The following is a 21,283-nucleotide window of genomic DNA, read 5'->3' as shown; positions in this document are numbered from 1 at the left end:
GCCCGAGGATGACTCGGGGCTCCCTCGCCCAGCCCTTGTGAAAGGCAGCAGTGAGGGCTCACCCACCCACACGGCAGCAGTGGACTGAATTCCTTGCTCCAGGCTGTGGGTCTGGTCTAGGCACTGTGGGCACCTGGAGAGTGAGCCAGCAGATGGGAGCTCCTTCCCTTTCTCTGTATCTTAAATTAAAAAAAATAAAAAAATATTTTTTCAAAGTATGAACACAGACATGCGCAAGGATCAGGCTCATGTACCAAGGCCTTCTCCCGTCTCCCCACGGGCCAGGGGTGCGCCCCTGCACACGGCCCACTCACAGCAAGGCGAGAGCAACACGCGGGACCACCAGGAGGAGCAAGGGGGAAGTCATCTTTAAGGGCCCAAAGGTTACCAAAAACATAATAAAATACAACTGTTTCCTTTAAAATTTTTAATGGACAGGAAATGATATAGAATAACTGCCAAGTCACATAAATTAACTTTTTGTTCATGTTTGTGATCCCGGAAAGAACACGCTATCGGGCGATGCAAATGGCATGGGCGTTTCCATCCGTGGCCGTCTGGGCGCATGACTGCGGGTACCCCGCAGAGCCATCTTCACATGGTCCAGAAGAAAAGGCGGCTGCCGTGTCTGGCAGGCTTCAGGTCTCCTTCCGAAGCAGGGCTGGGTTCCGGCCGTGCCCTGGAGTGGTATGGATTTTCTGGTAAAGGGCGATCTGTCTTTACTTTGGTGACCTGGGAAGGCGGAAGGGGAGGAAGCAGAGCTGAAAGCCCTCTGCAGCTACACATGCCTCCCACTTGTCCTCTGCTGTCCCAACTATGGCTCCACTGAAAGCCCCAGCGCATCGCATGGGGACCCTCATAAGCCGTGACCGAACACTTGACCTTCCACATATGGAAATCAGAGACAGAAAAAGGAAGACACACACAGTCCTCCAGGGCCTCTGAGCGCAGTGAGGGGGACAGCCAGCCACATCCGGTAAGTCCTCCTCATTGCCTAACATGCAGGACACAGGAGCTGCCTGCTGCGGGGACCAGGGTTAGATCACTGCCTAGGAGCCAACGCTGACTTAAAGGACGAGCGGGAGTCATCCAAGGAGACTAGGGAGGAAGACAGTCCGAGGAACCCAACCATGTGCGTGAAGACTGACGCACGCCTTGGGAACAGCTGAAGCAATGGCTGCACCCAGAGTGCAGGGAGACAAAGCCCTAACCAGTGCCTAGCTGAGCGCACTTCGAGGTCCTGGGCAGGGGTCCACTGAGGCCACCCACTCACAGGGAGAACCTGGACAGCGCCCATGCTTTTACACAGTGCCCCACATTGGCAGCAGGGACAGATGGCTAAGGGTCCTGCACAACATGTAGATGCTTCCATTTTAACCTGATGGCAACAGGTGTCAAGGAAGCAGGAAAGCAATCCACCGACTGCCGTAGGCCACCGTGCGGCAGCCAGCCTGGAGACGGGCAAGGTTGGTCTCGGGGAGCTTAGCAAGCAGGCAGTGTCAGGTGGCGAAGTACTAAACTACAACACTGTGGGATGGGAGATAGTTACGCAGTATCCCCTAACGGTTCCAGGACTCTCCATGGAAACCAGCAGCAACTGTCCTCATTTTCCAGATAGGGCAGCAGGCCCAGGAAGCAGTCAGGCCAAAGTGATCCGCACGGCCTGCTGCTGCTCCAGCCACCCTAAAGCAGCTCCCTGGACATAAATCCAGAACCCGTACACTGTCCACAGAGCTTTCACATACAGAATCACACAGGTCCAGGAAGCACCCCGGTGGCATTGCTATCTGCAGCTCACACACAAGCATCAGGCTGATGTGCCTGAGACGAAAAGTCACAGCTCAAAGCTGGAACCCAAGTCTTCAAGTCCTGAGTGGCTTGTGTGCTTGTTTCCTAGGGAGTTCTCCCATCTCCTCGCCGCCATAACAGAAATGAACCCTGGCTCTTTACAAAGTAATCCTAAAGGCTTCTTGCTGGTTTCTGAAGTTTTTCTAAGGAATTCAACCATTTCTAAAATAAACACACAACAAGAATCCCCTCAAAGAACAACCTTTCAGGAAAGAGGAATCAAACAACCTCCTCTTTAGCAGCACCCCCAGTAAAGATTAGGAGTGGGCACCTGTGATGGAACAATGGCTCGGCAGGGATTCAGGGCTCCTCTGTTTTAGTTTTTCATCTGTCAAGTGGGGCTATGCGCTCCCAGCATTGCTAGCGTGAAGGAGGGTCCGGCACCCGATGTATATGTGCTCTCCATAAACTACTCGCAGGGCGGTGAGGGCTGAGGCTGTAGTAACAGAGTGATGCTGCCCAGGTGGGTCAGTGATTCCAGGAAGACGAGACCATCGCGCTGCACTGTAGTCGCAGCCTTCCGGCCAGTGTAACAATGAAGGGCTAACCGCTTCCTGTGACACCAGCATACCACACGGCCACAGGTTCAAGTTCTAGGGTCCTGGCCACAGCCTGGCCCAGCCCAGGTTGCTGTGATCATTTGGAAAGTGAGCCCTCCCTGCCCCTATCAAGATAGTAAATTAAAGTGAGAGAGAAGAGAAGGGGGATACGGCATTCAGGTTTCCAGCCCTGACATTTCAACAAATGGCCGTGTCATACTAAGGCGGGAAGTGCAGGAAAGAGTAGGCAAACACCTTTTCACTCCAGGCACAACTTGGCGTCGTCTTCAGTATACTCCCCCCAAATTTGGCGCAGCCCTGGTCCTACCTTGCCACAGAATTTGAGCTCTACAATGGCCTCGAGGATGGGTCCAAACGACAGTGTTGCACTGATACTCTGCTTACCCTCCTCTACTCCTTCTGTGATCAACTTAGGCAATTACCCAAAACCAAACCTGCACAAGCCAAAGAGCCCTTTCAAGGAACTTCCTCCCAAAGGCAGTCCCACCCGGACTGTGTACAATCACTTCCCAGATGATCCATTTGACGAATCTGCATGGAGGCCCCGCCGCCACTCCCCATGGGCCTCTCCCCACCAGCCACTCCCACCTCACCTTGGACAGCTCTCCCAGGTCCGGACGCACCCATCCCAGTTTGTCCAGCACACACTCGTCAAACTTGGCCTGCTGCTTGCGACAGCGACGAAACAACTGCAGGTTGGAATAATCGATGCAGGTCCAATACTCTGTAAAGGGCTCAGCGCAATGCCGCTTTATCTGCCTGATAAAGAGGGCTACGTTAGGGCTCGGTGACTCTTTCAAAGCAAAGAAAACCAGAAGAGTAGAGAAAGAAGCAAACACAGATCTCAGACATGTGGACCTGTTTTCTAAAAGCTTTCCAGGTAAATATGCTTAACCTGCAAGACAACTCCAGAACTTTGAAGTTGAAGGCCAGTAAGTACAACAAGATCTGAAACATGAAATATGATCTTTTCGGCACCAACAGGGAAGACTGTGACCTAGGTTTCACTCTGTGGGAATTCGTCAACTGGACCTGTTTATTCCTTATTTTTATGATCTGAAAGGCAGAGTGACAGAGAGAGCAGGAGGAACAAAAGGAGAGACAGGTCATACATCTGCTGGTTTACTTCCCAAGTGGCTATACAGGCCAGGGCTGGGCAAGGTTGACGCTAGGAACCTGGAATTCCAGCCAGCTCTGCCATCCTTTAGCCACCTGCTGCTGCTTTCCGAGGTCGGGGACCACACCAGAAGCGGAGCAGCAGAGACTCAAAACTAACACTGACGTGGGACGGCGACACTGCAGACAGCAGCTTCGTTCTCTCTACCACAGCACCGGCTCCTATTCTTTCCTTCGGATGCAGCTCTCAAGAGAATCGTCTAGAAATACTTAGGAGGGAGGCACAGTGAGCAGTAGTAATGCTGCAGGAAGGCTGAGGTGACAGACGATGGCAGAGGGGACAGAACCACAAACACAAATACACAAACTAAGCAGCAGATCCCAGGGCCGCTGAGTGCTGACGCAGACAGCCCTCCGCCTCAAACGTGCGCAGTACCAGGCTGTACCCACTGCACAGCAGCAGAGGTGAATCCTGGCTCACAAGAACAAAGTCCAGCCCTGCTTGGTGCTTGCTGTTAAGAAGCTGGGACCATATAGTTCATCCTAGGCCATCAAATACAGCTGGAGAAAAATGTAAGTTTTATATATAAAAGTGACATTCAGTCTGGCTTGCAAATTCAGGCGAGAACAAATCACCATGATTCTGTGTGACAGCCATATGTGTGGCAGTAGTCAGGGCACCTCACGCACCGGGAGAGTAATTACTGAGTGCTCTCCTGCCGGCTGCACACACCAGGCTGCACCGCGACCCAGGAAGCCTGGTGAGCCTGTCTCAGGAAGGCGTGAAAAATCTGCTTTCCAGGCCTGTCCTCCCATCGCCTTGCTGCCTTCCCAGGAGTCCCCCAGTGCTGCCAGTGTCCTTGGTCCCCATCCTCCCAGAGATTGCGAGCTCAACCTACACCTGCCCAGCCACTACTTGAGAATCACTCTGCAGGAAGCTGTCACCTCCAGTAGGAGAAGGGACGCAAACCCCGAGTCCAGCAGTGCGTGACTAACCCACATCTGGCAGTTTACCTATCAATGCCGACATTAACCAACAGCTTTGGCAGCGATAACGTCCTCTCATAGAAGCAGGGAATCCAGGGGTAATGCCCACATCCCATCACAGGGTCCCCGGGCTCATGTGGCTGCATTCACATGGAAGGAGTACTGGGATCCTGGCTTCCGCCTAGCCTAACCCCAGGGAGTGAACCAGCAGATAGAAGACTTCTCATTTTGTCTTTGAAATAAAAACTGAAAGCATATTTTAAAAACTCAGACATTCCCACTTAAAACACTCTACCTCTGAGTCACAGGCAAAATGCTTTGCTAAAATTCTGTTAAAAAAAAATAAAACCTTTAAAAATAAGCAAACATATACCAACAACAAAACAACCAATCATATGAAGGCAAAACCAAGCATAATAAAATGTCCATGCTGTACCTATCAAATATGTAAATATGCATATTTACATGTAAATTTACATGTAAATTTACATGTAAATATGCATAAATATGTAAATATGCACACCCGGATGCAAGGCTGAGGACAACAAACACTGACCCAACTTAGGGAAAAAATCGCAGGGGTTGGGTTAGCCTGGTGGAGTATCGGGTTAAGTCATTGCCTGCAGCACCAGCATCCCATATGGGCACGAGTTCGTGTCATAGCTGTTCTACTTCCAATCCAGCTTCCTCTTAATGCACCTGGGAAAGCAGTGGAGGATTCTCCCAGTACCTGGACCACCGCCCCCATGCAGAAGACCTGGAAGAAGCTCCTGACTCTTGACTTCAGCCTAACCAAGCCCTGACTGTTACAGCCATTCGGAGACTGAACCAGTGGATGGAAAATCTCTCTCTCTCTTTCAAATAGATAACATAAACCTTAAAAAAAAAAAAAAGACAGTAAAGGTCAGACTCCATAATTAATATTCAAGCCTTTATAGAATAAGCTCACTGCTGGGAAATTAATACCAATCCACAAATGTAATCACCGCAGACTTATCTAGAAGAATCAAAATCCAAAATCATCAATGATGTTCAGTAACAGTTAATGGGCAGGTATATTAGGATTGCTTTTATCTAGTGATGGAACAGCACAGAGCCATTAAAAATGGCCATGGAGACTACACAGTGACTTAAAAGAATGTTTCCAACAGTTTCAAGTGAAAAATGAATTTTAAACATACAAATACTATGATTACAACCACAAAAATGTCTCCACATATGGACAAAGCCAGAAAGAGCAGCGATCCTGCAAAGCCACAACCCAGGAGGGGCATGTGCAGTTCCGGCCAAACAGTCACTCCCCATTCTTCTACGAGAGCCTTCTCATTTTCCTCTGGGGAGCAACCCCTCCCTGGCTCTCAGCAATGTGGTTTGCATGAAGCTGGGTAAACTTGGCACTTGGAACCTGCCCAGCCTCTGTGACACAACTGATTCAACAGCGTGCACGATGGAGCCTGCCATCCAGAGCACTACTGGTCTAGGTTTGCTACAAGCAGAATAGCAGCCCGATGTGGCTGGCAGCCGAGTATGCCACAGCCAGGAGAGACTCTGAAAATACGGTCAGTGGAGAAAAGCAGAACCACAGGACTGAGAGAAGACAAGGCAGAAGGCCATCCAATAGTTAGGAAATCTTGCCTTGGGCCCTGCCCAACAACAGGCCTGTTTCTGGACTTACATTTGTAAGAGCCAGTTTCTCTATGGGTGCAATTACTGTCCCTTAACCAGAGCTCTAACACATGGACTGCTACACGGTTTGGACCTTTGGTCTTAAGCACCAGGCACCCTGGCCTCAAGGACTCTAAGCACACTGTTCTGTCCCTCACAGTGGAGGGTTCTGCAGTGGCAGCATCGGCCCAGGCCTGGCAGTGGACAAGTACTGAGCTGACTGACTTAGGTCTGTGGGCCCCAAGACGGGTATTATTTCACAATTTGAAAATCAAGAGTTAAGGAGCTAAAGGAACTTGCCATGTAATAAAAACAAACAACCAGAACCAAAAATAATCATCACCTATTGAGTGTTTACCCTGGTCTGTGACTTCAAGATCTATGCATTCCCTGATAAAATTATCTTTCTGTTTCAGCAGCCAAACGTTCCCTTACACACCTGAGAAGACCTCGACCTTTCTCCCACCGGGCACAGACCCCAAGAGAGCTTACCTGAAGAAGTCCAAGGCACATTTGTTGACCAGCTTGCCCTCCTCCAAACACCGCCGGGGGTCCTTCTCTTCCCAGCGGCAAAGCATGAACTCCTTGTTGGGCTTGTCACACTGAGCTCCATAGTGATGGGCTGCGGCTTTGAGTACGGAGGAACTGACTTTAACCTGGGCCAGGAACGAAGGGACAAAGACCACAGACTGTGACCTCAGGACTGCTCAAAACAGAGGGAGGACAAAGAGAGCAGCCTTCTGGCTTTACCAAGAAAGCTGAGACAGGACTGGCATATAATACCGCGTCACCTACAGGACTTCAGGGGTCACAAAGCCCCTTCACAAGTACTGTTTCCTTTGCCTTTACAATAACCTCACTGAATGGTTATCGCTATCTCCATCTTAGAAAAGGAGAGCCGGCAGCCCTGGCACAACACTAGTCCCTGGAGCGACACTAGTCTCCCTCGCCTGCATTCAAGGGCATCTCCTTGATCTCTCTGTGGTCACTTCAGGGACCTGCGGACAGTCCAGGACTTATGCACGGGTGGAGAATGTGCAGCGTGTAGGTTTTGCATAAAGCTTGCAAAACCATTCGGTCTGATCTTGCCAGGGTAACCATAGGTGGAACTCAAAATTCCATCCATCTATAGCAGACTGATATTTAAATTGATAATCTGATATGGCCCCTGGGTGATATTATAAACATGCAAGTGGCCCTTGGCAGAAAAAGGTTCCCCAGCTCTGTATAGCTGCTGGGGTATTTTTCCTGTTCTATTTTTCTGTCCCAATAAAATCATTCCTCATTCCTCCTTTGCAAAAACATCTTGGCTATTCTCTCAGATAGAAACCCTCCCCAAAATTTGCATTTGAATTGTATAACTTTAGTTACATACTAATTTAGAGCACTTTTTAAAAGATTCCTTTTTATTGGAAAGGAGATTTTTGCAAAGAGAAGGAGAGACATAGATCTTCCATCTGCGGGTTTACTCCCCTGATGGCCACAATGGCCAGAGCTGAAATCAATCCAAAGCCAGGAGTTTCTTCTGGGTCTCCCATGAGTGCTGGTTCCAATGACCTAAGCCATCCTCCACCGCTCTCCCAGACCAGACAGGGAGCTGGATGGGATATGGAACAGCTGGAACATGAACCAGCACCAATATGGGATGCTGGAACTTGCAAGTGGAGGATTAGCCAACTGAACCATCACGCCAATTAGAGCATCATCCCAGTTTAGAGTACTTTTAAAAATACAGGTTGAGGGTCCTTAAGCAAAATGTTTGGGACCAGGACCAGTGTCATAGCAGGGAAAGCTGATACCTGGGACACAGACATCCCCTATGGGCAATGGTTTGATTCCCAGTTATTCTACTTGCAGTCCAGCTCCCTGGTAACACGTCTGAGAAAGCAGCGGAAGATGGCCCAAGGGTTTGGGCTCCTGCAGCCACTCGAGAGACCTGGAGAAAGCTCCTGGCTCCTGGCTTCAGCCTGGCCCAGACCTGGCTGTTGCTGCTATTGGGGAGTGAGTCAGCACATGGAAGCTTTCTTTTCTTTCTCTGTAATTTCACCTTTCAAACAAATAAAAATAAATCTTTAAAAAATACCTAGGACCAGAAGTGTTTGGATTAGGAATTTTTTTTTCAGATTTTGAAGTATTTACATACACATCAGATATCTTGAGGGTGCTATCCAAGTCCAAACACAAACTTCATTTCTGTTTCATATAATACCTTATCCATACAGCCCAAGGGTAAGTCAATGTGGTATTTTCAGTGTGTGTGTGTTCTGACTGCAATCCATCACATGACATCAGATGTACTTTCCACTTGTGGCATCATGTCAGTGCTCAAAAGCTTTCAGAATTTGGAACATTCTGGAATTGGGGTCTTTGGATAGAGATGCTAAACTGACGCTGGGTCAGATTTCAAAGTCCCCAGAGAATGCTCCCTAATGCTCGCATGTGTGAACCTGCAGCCATCCATGTTTAAGTCCACACTGGAAAGAAAGCTCCAAGAGGGCAGGGGCTGTGGCTTCAACTCAGATCCAGTCTTGCAGAGACATCAGTGTCCCCTACATTAATCGGTAATTACATGCAGTGTTTACTGTGGATACACCAAGCAACCCCAAGCAGCATCAATGGGGCCACAGCAGCTACTGGAGAGACCACACATGAATTCACAAGCTCTCACCCCAAAGCAGTGTTTTCCTCCTTCTACTCATACTCAGGTCACCCCAGTCTTTTGGCTAAAACCGTAAATTCCTTCAGAGAGAAACCTGGCATAATTCTTGCTGGTTCCTTGCTGGTTTAGGATTTTCCTGTGGGATGTTCAAACTGTTTACTGCCTGTTTGTACACTCCATGCTCTCTCCAGCCAGCTTACTGGGCTCTTGTTGGGTCTCACAAAAAAACTCAAAGGATTAGTGGAAAAACTATCACTTAGAAATGTGCACTTTTTTGTCTTTTTTATTCTCTTTCCTATCTTTCTGCTTTAACCAACTCCTCCAAGAAAATACAAAAGAACAGCAGCGACAGTAAGCAACCCCACCTGTCACTGAGCCATGCTCACACTGGTCGCCTTGGGCAGACCCCTGCTCCGAGCACTGGGGACGAAGCCGCAGGGCTTCCTGCCAAAGCACTGCCTGGCTTTGCCTTGGTGTTGCTTCCCCACCAGGGAAGACTGCCATTTTCAGGCTTCTCTTTCATGAACCTATAAATGTATCATACAGCATTCACAGATTTCCAATAAATGCCCCACTGGATTTCTAGAATACAATCTAGTCTGTGATGGAGTCTTAGACTTTAAGACATTACTGGACTTAATTTTAATGTGAAAACAGCCTATAATTTATGTATTTTTTTAAACAGCTAGGTTAGTAATAAGATAAAATGCAAGAAAAGATGACGATAGTCATTTATCTATACATAATAGGTAGAAGAGAAAAAATTATGGTTATGTCTACTAATAGTATGACTGCTATAAATATCAAAGTAAAGCTAAAGTTATGACATCAGTGAAATTTGCATGTTGATTCTAACACATTACATTAAAAAATCTTTAAAATTTCTATAGTTTTTGAAAAGGAAAGTTTGCTTAATAAGTGGTAAACATTTGCTTACTTTATTGCCTGCCAACAGCTGGGAGAATACAAACACTTGAACTCTTTTTTAAAATTTAATATATTTTAAAAGTTAAGTTAGCTGTATTTAATTACCTGTTAAATGTCTTAAAACACCTTTTACCAGTTGGCTTCACTATTCAAATGTCCAGGGCTACCACATGAAAAGAAAAAAAAAAGCATAAACAAAACCCCAACCCTTCTCTGAGGATTTGCGCCACTTCCCTAAGATTTTGGAGTCCTAATGAAAACAAAGGTATACCTGTGTTATTGAGAACAGAAAACACCATTCCTATTTCAGGGAAATAAAGGGAGGCTCTACTTCACAAATGATGAAAAGAAAGAAAGAACAGAAAAAGAAACGCTCGGGATGACACTGCAGGGTGGGCCCGCGATTCTGACCTCCAATCAGGCCTCTGCCTGTGACATCATCATCGGTGAGGTGGCAAAGAACTGGAGATGTCACCACATCCCCTTCACGTGCCTCTCCACGGAGACTGCTGAATCCTATCAGAGCCATGCGTGCACAGCTGCCTGGCGAGAAGCCCTCTCAGACTCATGCAGCTGCCTTGGTCTCCAGAAACACAAACTTTCTACAGCCTTCTTGTGTACTCTCACAACAGCCTCACTGCACAGCAAGGATACAGGATCTGCAGGTGTAGAAAGTGAGGCACGATCGACAGCCAATCAATCTTCCAGTCCTCATCCACGTCTGCACCTCTTTCTATAGTGTTTGCTTGAGGGCATGCCTTATATTTTCCTTCATTTACATAAAATGCAACAGAATGGTTCTTACAATTTTATAGGACTGGTATGAGAATTAAGTTAACATATTAAATACACATACTTTCTACCACATAGAAAGTACACCACAGATTATTACTTTTACTCTTACTCAACCTTGTGTGTCCAGGAGGACTCAAGCCCACAGGTTCTCACTGCTTCTTCCAGGGGAATGTGTTATAATTCCCAAGTCACTGAGATCATTAATCAGTAACTCCCTCCTCAAACCTGCTCGTAGGGCCTCCACTGCGGTGCAGAAGGCTAGGCCACTGCCTGCAATGCTGGCATCACATATGGGTGCCAGGTCCAGTCCCAGCTCCCTGCTAACGCACCAGGGAAAGCAGCAGATGCTGTTTGGGCCCCTGTGACCCATGTGGCAGACCAAGAAGCAGCTCTGGGTCTTTGGATTTAGTCTGACCCAACCTTGACTCCTGTGGTCATCTGGGGGGCAGAACCAGTTGATCAAAGACCTCCCTCTCTAACTCTGCCTTCCAAATAAGTAAATATTTTAACAACAACAACAACTACCTGCTGGATCTCTGGCTTTGCCCCTCCCACCGTCAGGCTGCAAATCTGACTCTAATTTTATAACCTTTCACATCACTGGTATCTTAAGTCATTATCAGGTGGGAGCAAGTCAAGGCCAAAGCCTTTGCTCTGCCCTCTCTGTAAGCACGGTCACCAATGACATGGAATTCATGAAGATCCTGCATTATGGTGCAGCACGTTAAGCTGCTTCTTGGAACGTCTACCTCCCCAACAGGGTAACTCTACAGTTCTCAGTTTCTCTGCTTCCAGCCCAGCTCTCTGCTAAACCTGGGAAAACAGCAGATGGTGGCTCAGTACCTGAGTCCCTGCTATACATGTGGGAGATCTGGATGAGTTCTTGGCTCCTGGCTTCAGGCTGACTCAACCCCAGCTACTGCAGCCACTGGGAAAGTGCAGTAATGGAAGGAAGATCTCTCTCTTGAGTCTGTGTAACTCTCCCTTTCAAATAAATAAACATTAAAAATACATATTCCACTCAATTAGTTTAACAGTCACCATGACTGTTTTTCTTTCTTTAAAAAAAAAATAATTTCTTTGAAAGGTAGAGTCATAGAAAGGAAGGACAGACAGAAAAATAGAAACAGATCTTCCATCTGATTCGCTCCCTAACACAACCACAACAGCCAGAGCTGGGCCAGGCCAAAGCCAGGTACCTGCAGCTGCATGTGGGTCTCCCCCTGGGTGCAGGGGCCAGAGTACTTCTGCCTTCACAGGAGCATCAGCATGGAGCTGGACGAGAAATGGAGTGGCCAGGATTCCGACCTGTGCTCCTATAGGATGCCAGCACTGCAGGCAGCAGCGTAACCCATCACACCTCCTGATTTCTCTTCTTTCCTGTTCTCAGAGTTGCTGAAGTGATCTCCCTAAATGACAATTCTTATTTTTACCCTGCTATTAAAACCAATGAGCAACCAAGCCCTTAAAGCAAAATAGAATCTACGTTTCTTGGTATTCAAAGCCTTTTTCACCCACACTTGAAAAGCAATCACTTGTTTTTTTGTTTTTTAAGATTTATTTTATCTTTATTGGAAAGGCGGATATACAGAGAAGAGAGACAGAGAGAAAGATCTTCCGTCCGATGATTCACTCCCCAAGTGAGCACAACGGGCCGATGCTATGCTGATCCGAAGCCAGGAGCCTCTTCCAGGTCTCCCACGCGGGTGCAGGGTCCCAAAGCCTTGGGCTGTCCTCGACTGCTTTCCCGGGCCACAGGCAGGGAGCTGGATGGGAAGCGGGGCCGCCGGGATTAGAACCGGCACCCATATGGGATCCCGGGCGTGCAAGGCAAGGACCTTAACCACTGCACCATCGTGTCGGGCCCAATCACTTGTTTTTTCTCTTAAAACCCCAACTCCACTATTCTCCCATCTGCCTTATCCCAGCTCAGATCTGCCAGGCACACAGAAAAGTTCCTCTCTACTCCTCTGCTTCTACAAATGCCACTGTGCCCAAGTGGAACGTGCTCTGTTCCCTTCACTACTGGAGCCACCTTATCCTATAAAGAACTGTGTCTGCGAGTGGCTGACACCACACATCATGGGCACCAGGCAACAGGGCCTGGCCTTCAGAATGCGCTTCCATCCTGCTCTGTGAGCTACGCCAGCCCCTCTGCCCACTGTCTACAGTCTAGCTGCTTGTGTCATTATCTTTTTCCTCAGTTTTGTGAACCTGAAAGACAAATTTATCCCCTAAGAGATCACCTGCATGAAGAAATAGAATCGCAGGTGGTTGGTAAAGGAGATTAACATTGCAACAGAAAATACAACAACTCCAGCTTAACCTAGCTTCATCATGGGGCAAGAAACAGAGCCTGGCCCTGTGTAGCACAACTGCTACCAGCTCCAGGGGAACGGCACTTGATCCAAGTCCCTGAATGTGGACCTGGGTGCCATCTTCAGAGGCCAGCAGATTCAACGAAACCCAAGCGTTGACCCTGGTGTTTGGCTGACACTGTGGCGCAAGAGGTTAAGCTGCTGTCTGTTGAGCTGCCATCCTTTATCAGAATGTGACATCGAGTCCAGCTGCTCAGATTCTCTGCTAGCAGGTCTGGGAAAGCAGCTAAAGGCAGCCTGAGGACTTGGGCCCTTGACACCCACATGGGAAACCTGGATGAAGGACCAGGCTCCCGGTTTTGGCCTGGCCCAGACCTGGCCAATGAAGTCATTTGAGAGAATGAAGTCTGTTCCTCTATCACTCTGCCTTTCAAGCAAATAAATCTTTTTTATTCCCAAAAGATTTATTTATTTTTATTGGAAAGGCACATATACAGAGAAAAGGAGATACAGAGAGATCTTCGATTCACTGGTTTACTCCCCACATGCCTGCAACAATCAGAGCTGAGCTGACCCGAAGCCAGGAGCTTCTTCTGGGCCTCCCATGCAGGTGCAGGGTCCCAAAGCACTGGCCGTCTTCCACTGCTCTCCCAGGCTACAAGCAAGGAGCTGGATGGGAAGTGGAGCATTCGGGACATGAACCAAAACCCATATGGTATCCTGGTACTTGAAGGGGGAAGATCAGCCAATTGAGCCCTTGTGCCAGACCCTCTGCATCATTCCAATTTTAGTACATATGCTGCCGAAGCAAGCCAGACCCTCAGACAAATAAATCCAAAGGAAGAAATGAACAAACAATCAAAAAACAAAACTCAGGCTGGCGCAATAGCCTAGTGGCAAAATCCTTGCCTTGCACACGCTAGGATCCCATACGGGCACCGGTTCATGTCCTGACAGCTCCACTTCCCATCCAGCTTCCTGTTTGTGGCCTGGGAAAGCAGTAGAAGACGGCCCAAGGCCTTGGGACCCTGCACCTGCGTGGGAGACGACCCAGAGGAGTCTCCTGGCTCCTGCCTTCAGATCGGTTCAGCTCCAGCTGTTACGGCCACTTGGGGAGTGACGGGAAGATGTTTGTCTCTGTTTTTCCTTCTCTCTGTATATCTGCCTTTCTAACATAAACAAATAAATATTGAAAAGAAAAGAAAACGGTTCACCTTTTACTAAACCACCTGGTCCTAATCCCTGCTCAGCCCAAGCCACCAGTGTGGTCTGAGCAGCTGCTGCACTCCACCAACTCCAGGGTCCCACCAAAACAGCATCTGGCTCCATGCTTACTTAACAGGCTCTGCTCAGCCTTCAGACTGTTTTGAGCTTTGGCCCCTAACAGTCTGGTTTGAAAACAGACCCGGGTTCACCTTCCAGCTCCGTGACCTTGGGCAAATCGTTCTCACTCTCAGGGCCTAGTTCTGATCTCCAAGGCAGGAAGCCCCCTTACACGCCCACGTTACAGCTGTGCTGGGAGCACCCAATGAATACGGGCATGAAAAGTCATCAGAAGCACCCTGTATCCCCGTTATAAACTGTGAGAGCCAGCGTGTGTGCACACGGCCAGTATGCAAGCCAATCTCCTGACTAAAGGATGGCTTTCCTCCTGCCACAGCTCTGAGCGCCCTCACCACCTACGACCTCTCCCTGGGGCCTCCCAGCTCGGCTGCAGCGCGCTCCGCGGCAGGACACTACTTGAAGGTGGCCCTCTCCCTGCCTGGGTTGGGAGCACCTGTTGCACGCTCACTGGCAGAGGTGTGAGAAGGGGCAACATAGGGTCACTTCACCGGTCCCTGTGGTGCTTCAGAAAAAAACAAAACCACTGTTATCCACGGAAGGAGAAGCAGGGTGCGGTGGAAGCACATCCCTGAGCCCCTGCGGGATAGGGATTTTCTATTCATAGGGCCTCAACCTGTCTCGGGGTACGGGGACCGGGGCGGGGATGGAGCGACTCGGGTTCCAGGGTCGGCTGGACTGGGCCCAGGCCCCGGAAGCCGCAACCCTAGACCCCGCGTGCCGGTCTTCCGGACGAGCCTCACCTCCTGCACTTTCAGCTCCTCCAGAGTGGGCAGCTCCACTATCCCCGGCATGGCGGCGGCAGCCCCCGACCTGAGGAGACGCCGTCCGCTCCGTCGCCCCCGTCTCCTTGAACTCCCCTTTGGAGCGCCGAGGGCCCTCACAGCGCCTGCGCATGCGCAGCCGCAGGCACGCAGGCGCACTATGCTGCGTCCGACGGCGCGCGACGAGAGCGTGCGCCACGCCGGGGCGGGGCTTTGTGTCGGCCCCGCCCACCCCGCCTGGTTGTCATAGTGAGACAGTAGGCATCGAGGCTCCTGGGTCTCAACAGAAGCTGGTGCCATGGAGTACATAGGAAGCAAGTATATCGGGGAGTATGTAGATGGGAGGTAAGAACCCCACTTGATTCACGTGTCTTGAATTTCTGTGACTGGAAAAAGATGTCTGCAAAGGACCTTGAATCAGGGACTCGGGTAAACTCGTTGGAATAGCTTGGTCAAGAACACGACCCATATGAACTTGCTGTGTGCGCGTGCTGCAAGTGCTGCCTGGTTTAGGTACAGAAATAAGACACTTGTTCTCATGCAGCCCAGTCTGGTTGAGACTCTGAATTGATACATGGGAAGATCAAGTCAGATGTTGCTAAATCCTGCAAAAGGCAGTGTGGTCAGGGGTTATCAAGGGCTAATCTGAGTCCACGGTCTCTTCCCTTAAAGAGTTCACAAGCTAGGAATTACCGGAGGGTTGTGTACTCTAAACACTCTAACAGACTAAGGATTCCTAAGAGCTATTCAGTGCTACAAGCATTCAAGTCCCAGGCCCTGGATCTGACTCAAGGAACAATCCCTACGCTCTGGAAACTCATTCACATGTAGGATGGCCAGTGTGCATAACAGATCATGGCAGTCCAGTGTGGCCAATGCTGCAGTTGAGAGAAGCAGAGGAAACAGGGCTGGCCACTTTGCCAAGCACCCTGGATGAAGAAGGTAAGATCTGTTTCTTATTGCTGGATAAACTGAGGCTGACAAAATGAAGTGCATTGCCAAGCAAGTGCTAGTTGTTGGTGCCTGGGGATGTGGAGATGGAGAAGAGTCGCCAGATTTGGGTGGACTCCATTCTTTGTATTCACTGGTTGATGGACTCCTGGTGAGGAGATCAGAGCCTGGCCAGGAGTAGGGGAAAGTCTCCTAGAGAAGGTGATGCTGCACAGATACACTACGTCTAATCCTCATGGCAACCTTTAAAGGGTAGCATAGGAAAAGTGAAGCCTGGAAGCCCTTTTTCCACCACAGTAGGAAAAATGACTTTTTTTTCAAAAAATTTTTATTTTATTTGGGATTCTCCCCCCCCCAAAATTCCACCCCCAGCAGGTTTTCCCCACATTGCTACAATAGTATAATCCTTCATAAAGAGTCATAATTCCACCAGTCTCTTATTTAAGTGTGCCCCGACTTTGCTGGTACAGACAGTGTCAGACAGGCTGGCATCCCATTCTTTACTCATCTCCAACAGTTTCACTGGGAGTCCATCTTTTGTTTGGAAGCAGGAATGTATGTTGCATTGTACCCCCACTTCTGAATATGGTGGACCCCAGTATTCCATCACTATACGTTACAGAAACATCTTAATCAAAATGTGAAATAAGAACATCCTATGGTAGAGAGAAGATATTCTATTCACTTAACTTTACATGGATAATACTATGCTGAAATATAAAATGGTACAACTACTTTGGGAAATGTTTTGAAGTTAAACAGCCGTTCTATTTCTAGGCATATACCACCACCACCCAAGAGAAACAAACCAATATATTCTCCGAATGCACATATGGCTCATAGAAGGTTTATTAGTAAAATTGAAAACTCGAAACAACCCACATGTCCATCAATGGGTGAATGAATAGACAAAATGTGGTACATCTATTCATTGGAATACTACTCAGCAATAGAAAAAGAATGAGCAATTGGTACAAACACACAATATGTATATGTAAGTTGCAGAGGAATATACTGAGTGCAAAAAATCAGACCTAAAGTGGGGATACGGGGCCTGGCATGATAGCCTAGTGGCTAAAGTCCTTGCCTTGTATGCACCGGGATCCCGTATGGGCATCACTTTCTGTCCCACTGACCCTGCTTCCCATCCAGCTCCCTGCTTGTGGCCTGCAAAAGCAGTCAAGGACGGTCCAAGGCCTTGGGATGTTGCATCCACATGGGAGACTTGGAAGAAGCTCCTGACTCAATGAATCAGCTCAGCTATGGCCATTGCAGTCACCTGGGGAGTGAGTCAGTGGAAGGAAGATGTTTCTGTCTCTCCTTCTCTCTGTATATCTGACTTTCTAATAAAATAAATTTAAGCAAAATCTTAAAAGGGGGGATACATACTATATGATACTATTTATATCAAATTCTAGAAAACATCAGCTCACCCACAGTAACAGAAACCAGCTTGGTGATTTCCTGGGGATGAGGATTGTAGGAAAGGACAAGCAAGAAGGATGGCAGAAGGCATGTGGAAATGTTGCAGGATAATCGGCATGTTATCTTGATTGTGATGAGGTGTCTGTGTGTGTCAAAACTTGCCTTACACACGTTAAACATGTGTGCTTGGTTGTCAATCACACTTCAATAAAGTGCTTTTTTAAAAATTTATTTATTTGAAGGAGTTACAGAGAGAGAAAGGAAGAGAGAGATTATGATTTCTTTGAAATATTAAGAGGTATGATTTCCCTGTACCATGTATGGATATCAAAAAGATAAAGATAAATTCATTTAAAATCTGCCTGAACTTAAGATCATGGTTTCCCTGGAATAGTTGCACTGTGAAATTCTAGAGAATTCCATAGCAAGGCAGCACGACCCAAGTGCAGGGGAGATCAACAAACCAGAGGGGGAGGAGGGAGACCAGTGCCAATCATGTGGCCGCCACTGTGTACCAGGTGGCTGCACTTTTTTCTTTCCTGCCAACAGCAGCTCTGTGAGCTGGATGTCCTGGTCCTGCTTTGTGGATGGCAAAAGTAAGAATCCAGGTAACTGTAGGACCAACTTTCCTAAAGTAACTGGGTTGGCATTTGGCAGAACAGCCTGGAGGAGCCACGGGAGGGGAAGCTGGAGAGGCGGTCTGTGCTCTGACAAATTCTAAGACCATGCAAGTGGAGCAGCCCCTGGTACATCCTGGGTTCAGTGGAGCAGGAGGAAGTCTGGCCTGCAGCGTCCCTGTGTCCCTCCTCTGAGTGTACCTGTCATGCTCATATTGCCTGAGTGAATTAGTAAGAGAATGAATGAATTAAATGAGGGGTATTTGACCTACCTGTCTGTCTCCATAAGTCACCTTCATTCTCCACTGTGGGTTGAAATCTTTGTTCTAAAACGCTAAAAAAAAGTCCATCTTGATTCTTTTTAGCTTTCAGTTTAGAATGAGAACATCTTAGCTTGACTGATTCTGTAAAATAGAAGGGCAGAAGCGTGGGAGGGAAGGAGGCAGAAAGGAGATCAGAGCCCATTGGGGTTGTCCCAGGCAGAAGCAGAAGGGCCAAGGGCCAGGGGTTGGGGTGCTGCAACCCAAGAATGTGGGAGGGGTTTGGGGTTTCATCGCCAGGACCTGGCTGTTGATTGGTTCTGGTACAAGGGAGACCAACAAACCAGAGGGGAAGGAGGGAGGTCAGTGCACATCCAGAGGGACTGAGGAGTTTCAGACCCCATCGAGTCCCATCCAGGGACAAGGCGAATTCTGTGGTGGGTGGGAGGGGTGCTGGGGGAGGAGAGGCCCAGATGGCTCAGATGGCTGTGAGCAGGAGAGGTCTGTGGAAGGCCTCAACAGTGATCCCAAAGGAGCACAGGAAGGAAAGGGCTGAGGCTGATTTCAGCATGGGGCACTCCCATGGAAGTTCTAATGCTCAGAAATGGCAGGTGTGAGGAGTCTCCCTTCTCCTCCATGTCTTGCAACAAAATAAAGCAAAATGATTTTCAGTACTGGGCATTTTCCAGTTTCACAACCATCATCTTATTCAGTTATCTCAAGAACTGGAGGGAGGTTTTGGCACAATTTGCACTGTATTCATGAAAAATGTGGACTCAGGGAGGCCACTATAGAATAAGTGATGCATCAGGGCTGTGCAGCCTAGAAGCCAGGCTTTCTCCAGTGCTCTGTCCCCGTTGTCTGTCCCACCAGCCCCCACCCCCCAGCCTGCGTGTTTCCTTTGTTCTTCCTCAGTAGATGTTTACAGCATACCTTTCCAAAAAGCAAGCAGGGCTAAGAGCTAAGGACATCCCCACCTTGCTGTCAAGACACTGGTCAAAGGCAGGAGATGCAGGTGACAATCACCAAGTGGGACCAAAAGTCCTGAGGGTCCCACAGATCACTGAGCAGAGCCTGCAGAAGTTGGGACAGGTGGTTTCAGAAATGGTGAAGAAAAATGCATATGGTAGGGCCCTTCACTAGGGATACCTGTAAACATTTTTAAAGATCTGTTTATTTCTATTGGAAAGGCAAATTTTTATGGAGAGAAGGGGAGACAGAATGATCTTCCAGTGACTGATTCACTCCCCCAATAGTCACAACAGCTGGAGTTGAGCCAATCTGAAGCCAGGAGCCAGGAATTTCTTCCAGGTCTCCTATGTGCATGCAGGGTCCAAAAGCTTTGGCCATCCTCCACTGCCTTCCCAGGCCACAAGCAAGGAGATGGAAAGGAAGTGGAGCATCAGGGACACAAACTGGCATCTGTATGGACTCCGGGTGCTTGCAGACAGACTAGCCAGTTGAGCTATCACTGTAGCACCCACACATACACATTGTCTAAGTTGATCTCAACCTGTCTCAGCCATTTGGCCCATGAAGGAGCTGGTCACTTGCCCCATTCTCCTGTCGCCCCAACGGGACACTGGCTACATGTTGGGTGATTGCTCCTGATGTCCCCCAGGGTGAGGACTGTCTTTGTTGTGATGGTAGTTGTTATCTATGTTGTGCAGGACAGACCAGCCTTTCAGCACAGCATCTGTAACTCTTTGTGGGACAGAAAGAAGGGCTGGAAGAAGAGAGACAGGTATAACAGACTTAACAAAGCCTTCAAATGGATGTATTCAGCAAAACAAAATGGTGACATCATGTTTCAGATTTATATGACCTGTCCCTAAATGTCATCCTTTTCCAAACATCCCAGCTGTGGTGTGACAGACAGGGGTGGGCTGTGGAGGATGGGAAGATACACCACTTCCAGGAAACCCAAACCTCCGTGGGTTTTGTTCTGTGGCTTTGGGAACACACTTACCCTCTCTGCATCACCCGAGACAGGCATTCAGAGGGATAGCATGAGCTCCAGGGGGACCTCCAGGGGAGCGCAGGGTAGACAGACCAAACTCTGCACCTTCTTGAGCATTACAGACCCTCCTGCTTTTGCAATTTGAGGGGAAAGGTAAACAAAGCATCGGTTTTGAGCAGAATGTAGCTAAGGCAGTAACCTTGGAGGCTGAGCTTCCTGTTCGCCCTCCGTCATCCATGCACTCCGATGTCCCGCATCTGAACTGCTCAGCCGTCTCCCTGTGTCCTTACAGGATGGAAGGCAAAGGTAAGTACATCCTCCCAACCGCAACGAAATATGTCGGGGAGATGAAGGACGGCATGTTTCACGGCCAAGGGACCCTGTACTTCCCTGGTGGGAGCCGATATGACGCCATCTGGGAGAAAGGCTTGGCTGTGGAGGTAAGCAGCTGGGGGCCTGCAGCGGGATGGGGTGGAGGGGCTGATGTTCCCCTTCCTCCAGTCCCTCTTGCCCATGCTTCCTGACCTCCCAGGGCTCTAGAATCTCCTGGATCCCAAAGGGCCCCAGCAGAGGCCATGACAAGTTTGAATCCCATTATGCCTTTGTTGGCTCTTGGACCTTTGTCCTTGACCTCTCTGACATTCTGGCCCCTAGTCTGGTCTGAGGACAGCAGTCATACAGGTTACCTGTCACTGTTGTACCAAATCACCACACAGAATCTGAGAGCAGCCCAGGACTTCTAACCTTGCAGTTCTGGGGATCAGAAGCTTAAACTGGGAGTTGGTGGACATCTGGTATCATGGTTAAGATGCTGGCGGAGACACCTCCATCCCATACTGAGTACCTAAATTTGAGTCTCCACTCTGCTCCAATGCCAACTCCTGCTAACATGGGAAGGGCAGGTCATGGCTCAAGTACCTGGGCCTCTGCCACCTACATAGGAGACTTTGCTGAGATTCTGCACTCCTGGCTGCAGGCATTTGGCAAGTGAACCAGTGGGTAGAAACATATTCTCTCTCTGTCTCCCTCTCTCTCCCTTCCTCTCTCTCCACTCACACCTCACATGTTTCAGTGCTTAAGCAGGGCTACA

At 48.7% G+C, this 21,283-nt stretch overlaps 2 protein-coding genes across 2 annotated transcripts in view; one reads left to right on the top strand and one right to left on the bottom strand.

Annotated features, from left to right (window-relative positions):
• Window positions 1-412: 412 nt before the first annotated feature.
• NDUFA8 (NADH:ubiquinone oxidoreductase subunit A8) lies at window positions 413-15,115 on the bottom strand. The gene is made up of 4 exons (XM_040963167.1): window positions 14,960-15,115; window positions 6,669-6,832; window positions 3,002-3,167; window positions 413-732 (listed from the first exon to the last, which is right to left on the bottom strand). The coding sequence occupies exons 1-4, from the start codon at window positions 15,008-15,010 to the stop codon at window positions 595-597; spliced, it is 519 nt and encodes a 172-aa protein (XP_040819101.1). The 5' UTR covers window positions 15,011-15,115; the 3' UTR covers window positions 413-594.
• Window positions 15,116-15,278: 163 nt separating this feature from the next.
• The window catches only part of MORN5 (MORN repeat containing 5), a 31,654-nt gene continuing 25,649 nt past the window's right edge, over window positions 15,279-21,283 (top strand). The window contains exons 1-2 of the mRNA XM_040962801.1: window positions 15,279-15,325; window positions 20,486-20,633. Coding sequence (XP_040818735.1) covers window positions 15,279-15,325; window positions 20,486-20,633 — 195 coding nt within the window. The remainder of the gene's footprint in view (window positions 15,326-20,485; window positions 20,634-21,283) is intronic.

The sequence above is a fragment of the Ochotona curzoniae genome, unplaced genomic scaffold (genome assembly GCF_017591425.1).
Source record: "Ochotona curzoniae isolate NIBS_2020 unplaced genomic scaffold, NIBS_Ocur_1.0 scaffold_3208, whole genome shotgun sequence".
In the NCBI taxonomy this organism is placed as follows: domain Eukaryota; kingdom Metazoa; phylum Chordata; class Mammalia; order Lagomorpha; family Ochotonidae; genus Ochotona; species Ochotona curzoniae.
Note: the sequence above shows the minus strand (reverse complement) of the source record. Positions and strands in the feature narration are given on the sequence as shown.